The sequence below is a fragment of the Symphodus melops genome (genome assembly GCF_947650265.1).
Source record: "Symphodus melops genome assembly, chromosome: 12".
Classification (NCBI taxonomy): domain Eukaryota; kingdom Metazoa; phylum Chordata; class Actinopteri; order Labriformes; family Labridae; genus Symphodus; species Symphodus melops.
In genome coordinates this window covers 13,956,121-13,972,556 of record NC_136702.1, presented here as the reverse complement: position 1 = coordinate 13,972,556, position 16,436 = coordinate 13,956,121, and the positions used below count along the sequence as shown (strand labels likewise).

The 16,436-nt window shown below is 42.2% G+C and overlaps 2 protein-coding genes across 3 annotated transcripts in view; one reads left to right on the top strand and one right to left on the bottom strand.

Annotated features, from left to right (window-relative positions):
• LOC306832804 (polyprenol dehydrogenase-like) overlaps positions 1–15,732 on the bottom strand; it is a 51,178-nt gene extending 35,446 nt beyond the window's left edge. Inside the window, exons 1-2 of one of the 2 annotated variants that reach the window (XM_079357787.1) lie at positions 15,083–15,732; positions 1,312–1,419 (exon numbers count right to left, since the gene is read on the bottom strand). In XM_079357787.1, the coding sequence (XP_079213913.1) occupies positions 1,312–1,417 (106 nt within the window). In that variant the 5' untranslated portion in view covers positions 1,418–1,419; positions 15,083–15,732. Of the gene's footprint in view, positions 1–1,311; positions 1,420–2,721; positions 2,945–15,082 lie in introns of those variants that run through there. The other variant, XM_079357786.1, reaches the window with a different exon arrangement.
• Positions 1–16,436, top strand: part of LOC306832794 (E3 ubiquitin-protein ligase SH3RF3-like) — a 294,881-nt gene that overhangs the window by 244,340 nt on the left and 34,105 nt on the right. The gene's annotated exons all lie outside the window — the stretch shown is intronic.

Sequence of the window (16,436 nt, the reverse complement as noted above, 5' to 3'; positions counted from 1 at the left end):
CTTCTGCACCTCAGTATGGTCGAGAAGCATGTGATCCTCACTCAGCCAATCAGAGGAGATCACTGAACCTACTATTGTCGCATTTGAACCAAATATGGTCACTTCGTCGATGTTTATTTTTCTCAACGAAATTAAATTCTTTGGAATTTTTTTTTTTTTTTAAACAGAAATAAAGTTCTGTTATGTCCCCAAATTACACTCTGAGGTTGAATTTTTGGAATTTCAAAGTATTTCGATGAGTGCCCTATAAAGGGTTAAAGACAGAACAAGCGCCGGATTCCTTCCATATTGTTGACACTGTACGGCGGAGGTTTCAACACACAGCGTGTGCTCACGTCTCGGTCACACAACCACGAGGACCCCACTTTGCACGCGTTGGGTTTTTTTTTTTACAGCTTTAAAATGAAAATAAAATTCAAGAATTTTAGAGCAAAATAAACTTGAAAAAGCAAACCACCTCTCTTTGATTTCATTCAATCGTGATCCAGCCAGCTGCTCTTTAAAAACCACGTGCATCAAACTCACCCTCATCTGTTTCAACATCAGGAGGTCACAAACAAATCTGATCATATCATAATTTGATGTATTTTTTGGATAGAAAAAACGTAAATGTTTTTCCAGTCCAAATTAATTTAAACTAGATTTTATACAATTTTGACACTCACAACTAGCACACAACTGTGTTGTTTTTAAAAAAAATAAAAGTATTGTATAACTTATTGCTAATTGTTCAAGTGATGATAATTACAAAGTCTTGTTACTGCAGCTGTCAGTCCACAAGAATACACATCCATTCACTTGTCTTTTCTTCCCTCTTCATGATCAAAAGTCTCACCATGAAAATCAGCTGTCCTCTTATCAGCTCTGCCTGTTTTCCTGCGGCACAAATACGCAGACTAATCTCAGCCTGTTTAGCGGTGATTGAAGCATCATCATCTGTGACAGGACAACAAGCATCAAATCTGCCACATCTGCATGCAAGTACTTTGCTTTGCGCTTTGTCACGTTTGCTACTATACCAGCTCAAAGTTTCTCCCCATGGGACACTTCATATAATATCATTCAACTTAAAAAAAAAAAGAAATATTTCACCATTATCCCTTTTATCTACAGGACTTTTCTTTCTGTGTTGTTTCCATATTGTCTTTCTTTAGTTGTATTTATAATGTAAAACACTAACGTATTAATAGTGGTCGTTATAGTCGTTCTGTTGAGTCAACCTCTCAGTAGCATACATGTGCATTCATCCTGTCAGAGGTGGCATCTGTGGCCCTGAGTCCTGTTTGTGTGTCGTGGTGCTTCTTACTGTACCTATGATAACACGCGCTCCCAGTCTGGCCATGTGGCGGACTACCTCATAGCCAATTCCCTTAGCTCCTCCTGTCACTATGGCAACCTTGCCATCTTGTCTCGGCATCACTGGCAGAGGCAGAAGAGGACACACAGATATCAGAGAGGATGTCATTTGATAAGGAAGCTGCTTTGAGATGGTTCACTTTTCAAAAACACGACACGCTCTCGTAGTAAGACCTGTAGATGCTCTGCACCACTATGATAAACAAGTTTTTTTCGTGTTCCTGAAGTGGCCTTTTTTTTTAGCCTCACTGTCTTCATTTTCCTACAATGAGTTAAGGGTATTACCAGATTGGTTTTCAGACAAGAGCAGACATTCTGCCTAAAATTAAAAGTAATCAATAAAGTCTCACTTCACAGTCATAGCATGGTGGGATTTTTATAGTAAATATACTCACATTTGCCATTAATAAACATTTGAATGATATTGGCATGATGGAGTCATATCAATTGGAACAAAAAAAGTCGGGCAACACCAGATGTTGCACAAAACCAACACACCAGTGAGGCTAACACTGAGTCATCTACTTTAAGGAGCCCTTGTAGTTTTCTCGTGGACTGAATAAGGGTGTGAACAAAGGGAACAAATAACAATGTTGTTACAGTATTTTGCCCAACAGATGCATTATAGTATACACAAGCACAATACACTTGAAGAATAGTCCTTTTTTTTATATTTCCTTTGTTACCTCATGTGCATGCTGTGTTATGGAGAAAAAGATTTTGATGAGTAATTCATCGATATAATCAATTTAATGAGCCTATTTTATAATACACACCTGACTGTTGTTGTTATTATTATTTTACTAATTATCACATAAACCACAGTCAGGCCTACAACAATTCATACCACTGATACCAAAATAGCCTAACTGTATGTTCATTTAAACATCCCTGTAATAACAAACTGGTAGAAACAGTAAAGCAGTGAACAGTTCTGATGTTCTGTGTTTCATGACAGTCGGTAATGTACGTTATTACCGCCACACCAAACTGCATATTAAAAAACGGGGATTTAAACCTACAGCGACCTGTGATACATAGACTCGCTTGAAAGTTAATATCTTTAAAAACAGCTGCTCTTTGGAGCGTTCTGTCCATTTCGGCTGTTTTTTTATACACAATAAAACACTTTGTTTCCCTCGTGTTTCTACTGCACTTGTCTCAGCGTTAGCTAACTAACCATGAGGAAGGTGGCATTGTGATTCAAGGGGGTTGAAATGGAGAATAGCTTCTTTATGAACTACTTAATGGTGTCTTCTTAATTTAGGCTCGATCAAGAAGACTAACACACAGGACACAATCAACATTAATATTCCGCCTTTAGCCTTAATGTGCAACTAGCCTGCCAGTAGACAGTAAACCCACCTGGCAACCTGAAACGTCTACTGAAAAGCTGAACCAGCAGGACCTTCAGACCGACAAGGTACAGTTTGATCATTGGTAGGAGACAGGAGGACCGAAGAGCTGGCAACATCTCTGTCCTAAACTGTGTCGTAGCGGTCTGCACAGTCACTACAGTGAAGCAGCAGCAGCTCCGGATTTGGAACGGGTCTGACTATGGGGTGCGTTCCAATATGAAGTCCTCCACCCTCGCTGCCTTCCTTGTCGTGTATTTGAAGAAATGAAGTGATTTTGAGTCCCGTTTGAGCCTGTTTGAACATTGGCTTTTCATGAGAGCGTCAACTTGACTAATGACAGCTATAGTTGACCTTGAAAAACAGTGATCTCTTGCAGCTATATATCACTTATCTTTAAGGATGGAATTAGTGTTTGATTGAGGGGGCTCTTCACTGTTGCTTGGCTGCCTGATGTGCCATGTTATCACTCTCTGTAGATCCAGCATATTGCCCCCCTCAGCTCACTGACTGCCTTATTAACTCCTGTCAGACAGGTCACACATGACGGAAGCGACAGAGGCATGATAGCACACCAGTTTTTGAGCCATAATTCCCCAGGATAGGCTTTGAGCATTAAGCTTCTGTCTGCAGCTCAAGTAGGCCTACACTTTGGCTGAATGGGGTATAAGCTTCTCACCATTTACTGCAGCTTTTTTGTCATTTTTAACCACAGTCATAGAACTAAGTACAGTACAGTGCTGGAGTGATGAAGTATTGCAAAGATGCTGAAGACATGCCACACATGCTAAGTAACAACCTGCATATATTGAAAAGTTTCATCACACGAGTGAGCTTCATAAAATACAAAGAGAAACCACGCAAGACTTCAATTATGAGCGCATCCATCCATTCATCCACGTGCTTTGAAGCAGAGCACACTCTCCTAAAAAAGCTCAGCTGTGAGTGGTTACATGCTGAAAGTGGTTAAATGAATACCCTAAATGTGTTTAATGGATGATTGTGGAGCAAGGAGGGATCTTTTACAAGAGCAAAGATGGCATTCAGCCTTTTAACATCTAATGAAAAGTTTATTTTGGTCTCTTGGAAATGAAAGACACTGAAAAGACACCTGCTGCCCTGAATCACGCACCCATAACAAAATGTTGAAATGGTAATGGCAGTGACTCATTTCAAGTGAGTCCATGAGAATGGAGATTGATTTGGAGTAATCACTGAGTCTCTATGTGGTTGCTGTTTTGCATGTATTTATATATAATATACAGTATAACCATGTCCTTAAAGAGATTCTACCAAAGAGACATTTTCTTTTTACCCAAGCAGTTTAATTAAAAACAACTACTCAAGGAAGACGAGTACAGAAAGTACAATAAAATAATGTAAACGTACACGTACACATACACATAAATGGTCACAGGCCATTACTGCAGATTACATTACAGCGACTTTAGGTGTTTCATGTAGTAGGCCTAAATTTAAATGATGAAACTGCTTAAACTCAATAAGACATGTCAAATCATAACTTCAAATTACATTGCCCTATTTGATATCTTCCAGTAAATTAAAAATATAACTAAGGCTGTATAAAACATGAATGATGTCCCAGTGACTTCACAGAATGGTTTCTGACGAGGCATTAAGAAATCCACTGATGACGGTTGCCACATTTGAAATGCTGAGTCCTAAACCTGAGCCACCAAACAACCACCAACTGGTCAATTAACCCCTCATTTTTTCAACAGAGCTGAATGTTTATGCAGTTAACAAGACCTTGCTTTGACTTCATCTTTATTTTGCTTACTCCCAATTCATATTGCCATTTCGAAGCCATCGCTCTACCTGCATCCAACTGCCTGTCGGCGCTATCTGACAGGCAGCTGATTCGTCAGATGCTGCATGCTGTCAATAATTGCAGCAACGCTTGCAATGTCATTTTGATCCATCCGTCCATTCATTTTCTGTTGCTTCTCCGGGGCCGGGTCGCAGGGGCAGCAGTCTAAGCAGAGACGCCCAGAATTCCGTCACCCAAGACACTTCCTCCAGCTCTTCCGGTGGGACCCCGAGGCGTTCCCCAGCCAGCCGAGAGACATAGTCTCTCCAGCGTGTCCTGGGTCTCCCCCGAGGCCTTCTCCCGGATTGGCAGATTAATTGTCTCCTTTTTGTTCGTCTCCTGCCTCCGGCTGACTTGGTGCTTTACGCGCGCCTCAAGGCAGCAATGTGAATCCTTTGCGCATTTGAAGAGAATGCTTCCTCTTGTGCAAAATGGATCGTGAAGGAAGGGGGAAGCACTGTGTCAAGTGGACAATCAAGGAACTGCAGCTTGTTGCACATACACATTAGCCACATTTTCCATATGCCTCTTTTGTTTACATGTATTTAAAACAAATTACCAGTATGACTTTGAGTAGTTGTAGCCACAGGGGCTAAAAATATTTTTAAAAAGAGCAAAACTAAGCAGACACCAATCTTATTATCCATCATAAATTCTGGTCACATCGATTGACTTCTAGTTGTCAAAAATACTTTTTAAGTCTTAACTTGGCTCCAAAAGAAAAAATGTTCACATCTATTTTTTTTTTTTTTTTTACAAGTAAAAAAGCCCACAGATGGATTGGGAGCAGGGCAGAGCCATCTGAACTATCACTGGCAATCACAGGCCAACCACACTCCGCAAGTCCTTCATTTGAACTAAATTACAATCATTTATGTTTAAAGACAGGCCCGGGCCACTGAAAATCAATTCCCTTTTTCTCTTGGCAGGGGAATCATTAGTATTAGACAGCATCTTGCCCACTTTTCCAATAGTTAAAGTTCATACTGTAGAGTAGCAGCACTGACACGCTGTTGGCTCCAGTTATTTAAGGCTGCTTAGAAGGCGGATAAAACTGAGCAGCAACATGAAGGGACTGTGTCATCACCACGGCTCTGATGGAGGCTGAGCTGTGGAGGCTGTGTGTATATTTAAATGTGCATGTGTCTCTATTAATGCCAGCTGAGATAATGTGTGTGTGTGTGTGTGTGTGTGTGTGTGTGTGTGTGTGTGTGTGTGTGTGTGTGTGTGTGTGTGTGTGTGTGTGTGTGTGTGTGTGTGTGTGTGTGTGTGTGTGTGTGTGCACGTGTGTGTGTGCACGTGTGAGTGCAGTGTTTGTTCTGTTGCAGCCTGAGAGGTTGGGGGGTCAGCCAGGCGAGCTACCCTGCCATTGTTTAAAGGAAATCGCATCTCACGCATGACTATGGGATGATTATTTGGGATGATGGGACATCAGGGAGACAGTCCTTTAAACACATACACACGCACACACAAATGGAGACATATGAACACACGAGACTTGCAGGGAACAGGACGTGACAGAAGGCTGTGTGATGTAAATAACATGTGAACAGCATCGAAATAGCTCTAACAGTCACCTAGTCTTATATGACAACCACTGGCTGGCTGCAAAGCCTGACTTGTCTAACTTTGTAAATCCAGGCTGACAACAGCTCTACAGGATGTGTGTGTGTGTGTGTGTGTGTGTTCGCGAGTGTGTGTGTTTGTATGCTGCCAGTTCAAATGTAGGCTTTACTTCATGTTTGGCAGATTTATCCCTTATGAGAGGAGAAGGTAAAGGATTTTGGATATTTTTAGCAGACAATGCCACCAACAGTTTCAAATATGACATTTTGACAGGCCGTTCCTTAACACTTTCCCCCAAGTTTGCTTTTGTCACTGATCAACTGCCACCCAAGGGAAATAATAGGTGAAGTGTCATATTGTGAAGAAAGGGGATTTTCCAGGTTTGACATGGGCAATTTGGGCTCCAAAGTGCAACAGGCTGTGTGAATTGATGTCTGTTTCTCTAGGTTAGATCTGCCACTTTCTGTTTTTTTTTTTTTTTTTTTTGTTTTTTTCTCAGACAAACACCTCCTCCTTCGCCTGAGTGGAAGACAATCAAGGATGGTCTTTAAGCCCTTGCAGACAGAGCTGCAGGATACACACCGTCCCAAAATAAGACCGCATATTTGCATGTCTATGCAGAAAGACAAACCCTCCGGTTGGCAATCTGAATGCACAATTATGTGTGCACCTGTTTGAGTGATATATGATTTGTTAAAATAGCCAACAGCACATGTCCATCTGTGGTGAGAGTGAGGGGATGCTAAGGTTTTCAGACACAAACTGCATCAGTCTAGATGCAGCCCTGTCTGAAAAGCACAGTACTAAAAGAAAGTAGTTACAAATAGTTAGGCGTCTTAGGGATGTCCTTTTTAATTAAACTCATTGTTTGTCTTTAAGCTAATTAGGAAGCTACACTCTGGAGTTGATTAGTTTAGCTCATCAGGACTAGGAATGGGACAAACTGCTTGCATGGTGCAGTCCTAATGGCAAAACACACATAAAATGTAATTTATGCCACTCTCACTGGTTTGAATGCTAGAGAAAAACTTTTAGCCACCAACTGCTTGTAAAAGCACAGACTGAGGTTTTTACATTTGGTTTGCATGTAAATAAGACAGTTGGTATACGGTGTGTTAACTGACGCTTTTCAGTGCAGTCATCATGATTTGTCATAGCACAAAAGGAACAGGTGGAATTAAAACATTGATAATGGCGCATCAACCATTGCAATGCCTTATTGGCAGGTCTTCCATGCGTCTTCCATCAAATCCCTGCAGATGATCCAAATGCAGCAGCATGACTAGTCTTTAACCCACCCAGAAGAGCATGTCACACTGCATCTCTCTAAACTGATTCCCAGTTACAGCTCCCATCAGATTTAAAACTCTGCTGCTGGCTTACAAAACAGTGACATAAACAGCTCTTCCTTGCCTAAACTCTATAATCCAGGTCAAGACTCCCTCTCACCCGTTACGAGCCCCTTGGAACCTTTAAGAAAAAAGCACAAGACCCAGCTATTTTATGAACACCTATACGACCTTCATGATGATGATGGTTTTGATATTAATCATGATGACGATGATGATGATGATCGTTTGGTTTGATAACGACGATTTTAAGACGGTTCTACACTGATTAGCACTCTTAAGAATAGCTGATGATGTTGTGCTTTGCCTCTGTGCATCACCTTTCACCACCTGTTTCTGATCAGACTTAAAGCAGCTTGTTTGCACTCATGACGTCGTTTCCTCTTTGCTAGATCCTTGCTTGTGTTGTACTTACTCTCTTATGTACGTCGCATTGGATAAAAGCGAATTGCAAACTCTATTTCTTTTTAAGTGAACGACAGTTCCAGGGATGCTACCCTATATTATGCTGGCTCACTCATGTGCTGACATGGCGGAGGTTTCTTTACTGGCTTTGGTAAGTCAGAATGTCGTCTGCAAGATTGGTCAATTGGTAAAAAAATCGGAGGCTGATTTGTTTCGTTTTGTAAAGAGCTTCACACATTTGTCTCCTCTCCATTTTTTTTTTTTTAACATTTTAGGAGTCATTTTATATACAGTACAACTCCTCAAAGGGCTTGCTTGTCCAACAACAGCATTTCCAACCTCTGCAGCTCTCTGCGACGAAATACTCCAACAGCAAACTGGAATTTAAATAGGGGGAAAAAAATAGAAAGAAGCCTCAAGAGAAGCAATTGAAAGAGAGAGAGAGAGAGAGAGAGAGAGAGAGAGATCCCCCTCCACAGATGGCCGGATGTTCACTAGGAGCTGTGGGTGGGAAAAGGCAGATGACTGTACGTGGAAAGATTTGGTAATTGCCGTGTCGCTCATCTGCAGCCGCTGAGGGCTTTGCACGGGGAATGAGGCAAAAGGCCAGATTGTAAACATGAAAGCCAAACTTAAGATTGTTTGCTTGTGTTTACAAAAGGCAACTTCACACACACACTGTCACAATAGCCTATATTTAACATCAGTCTGGGACTTTTCCCCCTTGTATTTGACTTACAGGCATTTGCAAAAAAAGAGTTTGATTTACCTGTCGCACATACAATTTTAGTTTGATTGCTTTACCATCAGTTAAAGTCAGTAAACAAGTCAAAAGCATTTGTTAATGGGCCTTAATGTGTTAATTAAAAGTAGTTTCAAGTCGGAATCCAGTTTATTCCTGTTACTAATCCACAAGCGTATAACAACAGAAGGCCTTTTTTTATGCTTGGGACTACAATCATGTCTGCTGATGCATTCTTGTGCTAAAATATCGGGGGGGGGGGGGGGGGGGGGGGGGGGGGGTTATGTCTTTGTGCTATTAATTCCTCATGTAGTGTGGAAAAGCTCTTCCTTTAAACTGTCTTTAGGGAGATGTTGACTTTCCATTAGTAGATGTAGAATGAGGAGCAGTGGGAGGGGCTCTTGCTTTCACCAATTAAATCTGCCATTAAATGCAGCACACACCGATACACACACACACACACACACACACACACACGCACACACGCACGCACGCTAACGCGAGTATTTAGCACATTTAATTTAACAGTCTGTGAGTCAGCCTGTGTGCCTCTGTTTGTACCTGAAACCTGTTGTCACTGAAACAGGACTGCTCGCACACTTTTTTACCTTGCTGCTCTCTCTCTCTCTCTCTCTCTCTCTCTCTCTCTCTCTCTCTCTCTCTCTACGCAGCCATGATCTTACATCGAGATTTAAAGGAAGTGTGTGTCTGTGTGTGCACGTGTGTTCTGCGTTGGCAGCTTGTTGGCAGGCCATCCCCTTCCCCTCCATTAAACCCAAACGACAAAGACGTCTCACATTTTGTTTCAAGTGCATAATTGAGTACAAGACAATCTAATAGATATCCACCATAATAATGTGATGGCGTCTTTGATAGTAATATAAATATTGCCATTAAAGCGCCAAGCCTCCACTCCTAAAAAATACATTTCCTTGAAGCCACACTGGATTAATGCCAGATCAATATCAGGTAGCTCAAGACAATATAGGGCAAGTCTTTAGTTATTTATATAACTATATTCAAACTAAGGCCTTCCTAATTATTGACAAAAACACTCTTTAGTGTTTCCTTGTAAATGTCATTATAGTGAGGTTGGAAAAGCTTCTGAACTAACAGCAACATGGGATGAGAAGGGTCTCTTTTCATACAGAGGCTGATAATGGGGGAAACAAATGAGCATTTAAGCATTGATTAAAATATCTCATTATAATTCATAAAGGATCAGGTTTCCCCATAGGAATCAAGTGCAAATGATGGAAATATTATTAAACACACTGCCTCACGTAAACTCAGGAGATCCGTTTGATACAGAGAGGATGAGATCTGAGAGTTAATAGAGAAAACTGCAAGCTGATGTACGAGTCCGGCTTGAGAGTCTTGAGTTGCTCTTGTTTACGACTCCTCATTGAACTGTCCACCGGGCCGGAGGGGAGGCGGATCTGACTCATGTCTAGCGTGGTGTTTCCCTCCCAGTGTGCGCTGAAATGCTAATAATGTTCACTGTTTGGGCTGCAGGGAGTCCATTACGCTGACGGTATCACATCTTTGTCCGTCTGGGGACGCACGCACACACACACACACACACACACACGCACACACACACACACACACACACACACACACACACTGGGGATTGCAGGAAAGTAGAAGGAAGACAGAAATAAAAAGATGCTCGCACGCATATGCGCGTATATTCTGGGGAAACTATATGCTCATGAGTGTGTGTGTGTGTGTGTGTGTGTGTGTGTGTGTGTGTGTGTGTTGGAGTGAGAGTGTGCTGGAGCTCGGACACAGCAGCAGACACGTGTCACCTCAGCTCCAGTGCCGTCAAGCTAAACTGACATAAACAGCCCCAGGCGGCCCTATCAGAGATGGACTTTACATAACGGCTGAGTCACTCTAAATCTATTTTTATGGCTTTGAGGTGTGTGAATGTTTCCGTGCTTCTGTCTTTCTCGGAGCCAATTTGAGTTTCAGGCCTTTTGAACGAGGACATATTTGTGACGTCAGCTCACCCTGACAAGGCCAATCTTCTTTAAGGTGATGTTAAAGAGCTCCGACTTGGTTTTGAAGTAGGCTGAATAAGATGCAAAGCATTTGGTGGGAACGCGTTTCCTCAGTGAGAGTAACTCAGAGCGCAGATGAGAAAAGAGATGAGAGAAGGAGGATGACGTGCAAGTGGGCTCCAGGCATGTACTACTGATAAAAGTGAATGAGTTATGGTGAGTTAATCCAAAAAGACACAACAAGTGTGCACTGCAGAGAGAGGAAACTTTGCTTTAACAAACATGACATGTCAGTGTTTTTTTAACACATCACAGAGGGAAAACACCTCTAAACTTAACTGTTCAGAAATTGTGACTTATATACAATTGAATGAAAAAACGTTTAGTGCCCTCTGGTGGACAAACTCTATTTGTTTCACTATTTTAAAACTAAAGTCAAATAATCAGAGTTATAATTTTGAGTAGCGAACACTCCGCCCAATGAAGGACAGTCTATGTTTTTAGAGGTCATGAAGTATTTGGAATATCAGTCTAATTCTATGCATCAGAAACCAACAGTGACTGACCGGTTATCATCAAAACCAAATGCAGTGTCATATTTCAAAAGTTGCAAATGCTGATGGGCCAACACTCTTCATGGTATTCTTGGACCTAGACATGATTAACGTTTTTCCTCTCTCCACATGCTAACCCGGACAAGGATCTGGTGAAATTGAAAGGTTAAGGCTTTAGAAAACTTAAAACACGTTTTGGGGATTATCTTGACTAAAACAGCAACGCACGAACCATAACCTTAAGGTTATAACAGCTTTGGATGAATTGTTTTGTAAATAAATGAAAACCAATATGTTTTTATTAGGCGTGAATGTGGGCTGTACTTTGGTGTGGTGGTTATCACTCTCGCCTCACAGCAAGAAGCTTCCTGTTTCTTGCTGTCTTTCGAGGCCTTTCTGTGTGCGGTTTGTACGTTCTCCCTGTGCATAAATCTAAATGAAATTAGCAAAAAGCAATTCAACACAATGATTACACAGCTATGGTAAGGATTAGGGTTGGGAGGAAGAATGCAGTCACTGGGTGGTTTAAAAAAAAAAAAACATAGATATAAACAGTAACTGGGTTATAAATGACTGCATAAAAAAGCCTAGTTTCAGCAAGAATTGATCTACTCAGTTGATTTTTCTACCTTTTTTTTATTCTCATTTAGCATAAACATCTTCGCTTCGTCGTGCAGTTTCTTTCTTTCACAGGACTGGGTCACTTTCAAATGTATTTCTGAGTGTGACTGGTTGTTTGTTGCTAAATCTCAGCCCTGTGATTGGCTAGCGGAGTGTTACCCCACCTCTCATCAATGATGGCTGGGGTTCTCTCCGGTCCCTGCGGTCCCCCCCTCCCCGGCATAATTATTATAGATAGTGAATGAATGGATGGATAGGCATGAATGTGATATTTTAATGAATGAAGGTGCCACATATTGAATATGTGTCTTCCCTGTTTATAGCTAAATTAATCAACACTGTGCTAAATAGTTTTGAAAGCTGTTTAACATTCAAGGACAAATACTGAAAATGGAAATAAACAAGCATGAATAATTCAGTGAATGGCAAACACTGGCATAATTAAATGTGCTCACAATGAGTTGATGCAGCTTCTGCACTGTGACCTTAAACACCTCATCTTAGCCAACCCAGACATCAAATCCAGAAATTTAGAGTGGGAAACGTTATTCTGATATAAAACAAGACCCATTTGAAGAGGATTATTAATTTGTGGGGGTCTATCTTTCAGTATGCTGTGATTTTTTTTTTTTTTTTTTTTTGTCTGGCGACACCAGCACACACACTTTTTTGTTAAGTTTATTAACATACAGTGCAATAACACATCCCCTCTCCACAGCCGAGGGCCTCAATAATTTACCTAAATGTCTAAATATTGTATGACTTCAATCTCAATTGAACTTGAATCTATCAAGCTGTATTAACGTTTAAGCATACTGAAGGAAGCTCCTTTGACAGTGCCTGCCGGCCACCCCCATTATATCTGGTATTACTGTGCTGCGTTGACGGGATATTCACGAGTGACGCATGACAATAGAAGGTGATATGAAATCAAACAAAGAAGACTTTTTACAGCAGTAAATGTCTGAAAAGTTATGAGAAAAGGTTGTTTGCATTTTTTTCTGCAGTAGTTAACGTGTGTATCAGAAATCTGTTGTTCATTTTACTTTGTAGGTCACACAAACACACACACGTCATTAAACTAATACCTCATTTTCAATAAAAAGACATTTAAATAGCTTGTGTGAATTGCAGTCATACTCATGAATGCATGCAAAGGCAAACACACACACAAGCAAGTACACACACACACACACACACACACCTGTCTCCCATGCTGAGTCCCACTGAGCTTTCCCTGCTCCACTTTTTTTTTTCATCTGTCATTTTGGAGCATGTCAGTGTTTAACCCCCTCCCACGCTTGCGTGTGCACACACAAACACACATGCAGACTGCCTTTCTTCTTTAAGAGGACTGAACAAACACACCCTCACACACACACACACACACACACACACACACACACACGCACACACATCTTTCCACCTTGACACACAAAGTTGCAGAAACAAAGTCAATCCAGGGCGCGGGTTTAAACGGACAAACAGCAACAGCAGACGCAGAAGTCAAATACCTTGTTGCTCTCTCGAGCTAATAGAGTCAAAACTGTCATTTAACAGTCTGCTGTCATTTAACAGTCTGCTGTCATTTAACAGTCTGCGTGTTTGTGTTCATTTGTGTTGCGGGGTGACAAAGGCCGGTTGCACGGCTGACAGAAATGAGTTTATTGTTCAGTCAAACAGAGCTTCTGCCATCCCTCCAGACTCTTTTGCTTATTCTTTGCGGAGGAGTACACAAGCAGTTTAGAAGTCTGCAGGGTTTCTTCCTCATGGCTGCATCCAGCATAGGCTGCTTATGGATTTTTAAGTACTAGAGTGAGGCGCCCCGTAGCTCAAAATAAGAAGGTTTAAAAATTTTAAGCTGAAACCTGCACTTCTGAGGGGGAGTTGGGGGAGTTGGTTGACTGTTTAAATCCTCCGAGGTGTTCATGGGGAAAATGTTGACGTGACATTCTGAACAGAAGGTGGATAAACTAGAATCTGAGCGGCTGCCTGTGATTATCACTTATGGAATCACAAATCAGTTTATCAGTGATTCTGTCATGCCTTGCCGTTTCCCTTGCAAGAGCGCCAGCCTCGTGTTTGATGAAAATGTGGAACATAAATTTATGCCATAAAGATTCACAGGAGCGAAAGAGATTAGTAACTTCCTCTTTCGACAAATAAGACAAACATTTCAGTATGCACCTGTCTCACGCTGGTCCTGCCTAAATGCCCTAAAACCCCTCAAAAGCATCATGTCCTTGATGTGCCCTTCACATTGACCATTTTAAAATTAGGACATTCCATAGTGTCCTTGTTGGGGGTAGCTGGAGATGAAAACAAAATGCTTCGGGCCCAGATGACAAAATGATAATGTGGTCTCACATGTTTAATGGCCTTATGGGCCGCATGTGACAGCATGTATGTATTGGGGGCCAACGTGCCTGAAATATTGAGGAGTCTCTCATTTAGCTTGGCCAATATGTGTTTGTCCGTGTCTCAGTGTGCGCGTGAGTAAAAGTAAATGAAAGGACATGCTCCTGAACTGAGATTGGACATAGCATGTTGGATAAGCTCTCTTATGTCAAGGGGAATATAAATGTGCTCTGCGTAAAAGCATTAGCGTGGTATTCACGATAAGGAGTCAAAAAACATGGCACGAGCCAGATTAAGAATAAGACGCACAGGAGCCAATAGAGATAATCCTGTTATCTCGTTGGATGTAAAATGCGAGTGTGGGAGCATCCTCAGAGACCAAGATGAACTGAACGTGAACTAATGCTGCAGATATTCGGAATAAAGAGGAGGAGAAGAAGGAGGAAGGGGGAGACCGAGGGGGGTTGACAAAACAATATTGGCAACCTGGTGTAAACACTGTTGTTGTTGTTGACCTTAAGGGACACCCACGCCGTGTACCGCAATGTCAACGGCGCCCCTCATCTTCCACACACGCGCGCCCGCGCCGCCTTCCGTTTGAAACCAATTCAATATCCTCCTCATGACATTGTTTCACCTTTGAGGATTCACTGGCAGCAATAGCGCCGGGTTTGTAATTCAAGGTATGAGCCGGTATTGATTGATGATCGCTGTCACTTAAACTGAATGGAATGTGTGGCTCTTCTCACTGAGGGTTTGACAGACCGGGTGCCGGTGGAGACGCACTCCGGTCATCACCTTCTAACCAGAGCGCATTACACATTACGCGCGACAAGAATGCACGCGTATGCACATATTGGGAAAATGCATCCATAGAAAAGCCATAAACACGCACACACAAGAAGAAAGACAAGAGTAAAAGAAGAGAGCAAGACTTACGGGTTGACCCTGGTCTCCACGGGCTCCCTCTCTGTGCGCCCCATCAGAAATCCCGTTTAACGGAATCCTTAAATGCCGTGGTCGCAGTCCACGTCTCTGCAAATGTACCAAAGAATCACATAGAGGATGAGGAGTATGGCGAAGATGAAGAGTGCTACTAGGATGGCCTTGGTCACCGGAGAGATGAGCGACTGCATGTCAGGAGCAGAGCCGGGCAGAGCGGCGTGAGGCTCCGCGTCCGTCCGTCCTCAGTCTGCTGTCTCTCTCGCTCTCCGCCGCTCCTCACCGCCGCTCCGGTAGCAACTGTTGAGGACGGAGCCAGGGGGTTTGACGTGCGCGAACGCACACATTTAGAGCCCGACGCACATGCACACGCACTCCGCGACTTGAATATTTACCGGAGAGCCAAGCGCGGCACGCACGGGGGGCTTCCCTTGCTGGAAGCGTTGCAGGAGAGGGTTGAATGTCCCCAAATCCACTCTCTCCGCTTTCCTGTCGCACATCAGAAGAGACAGATACAGTAGAAGACTGGAGGGGTAACTGCTGCGGTGCAAAAGTCGATTGAATTCAGCAGGTGGACGTTTAGATGAAATCCAACGGACACGTTTCTAGACGCAGAAGCGAGAAGTCCGAAGTTGCGCGCCGAGCTGCCGCACTTATAGGCAAACAGGTTGATTAGTATTCCACACGGCGGGGCGCTTGTGCGTTAGAGTGTGTATCAGTGTGTGTGTGTGTGTGTGTGTGTGTGTGTGTGTGTGTGCTTGCGCGCGCGTGCGTGTTTAAAGGTTTTACCGGCTATATCTGATAAAGATCCTCAATCGTTTTTTAGCGTCATTGCTGTCAATCGGACATAAATAGAAATCCTGATGTCTATTAAATTGCCTTCATATGCTACAAATATGTTCCTATTGGGTTGCTATGAATTGTAACAGTTTTAAGATAAACTTATCCACATTATTAGATTTTGTTTCTGGTATGGCAAACTTGCAGTGTTAAGTCATTTGGTCTCAATCATCACCAAGCAAAATTTGTAAATATTCGGGGAATCAGGAAAATGTGTCACTATTCACCCAATGAAGCCCTTTTCATCCGGAAACACAAACACTCCATCTCAAACAGACCGTATGGTATTATAGGCTATATGCATGTATGTCTGCTTGGCCGCAAAATGGTTATTCCTATAGCCTCCAACCCAAAACAGGGTCGTACTTTCCGTGCGTTGGTGACTTCTTATTAAAACACTGCAGGGTTATTCATTTAGTTAATCATTTTGTGATTTGCTGATTATTGAACATCTTGTTTATTTTCTGTCTTAAAAAAAAGGTGACAACATTCCGTAATGATTGGTGTCATT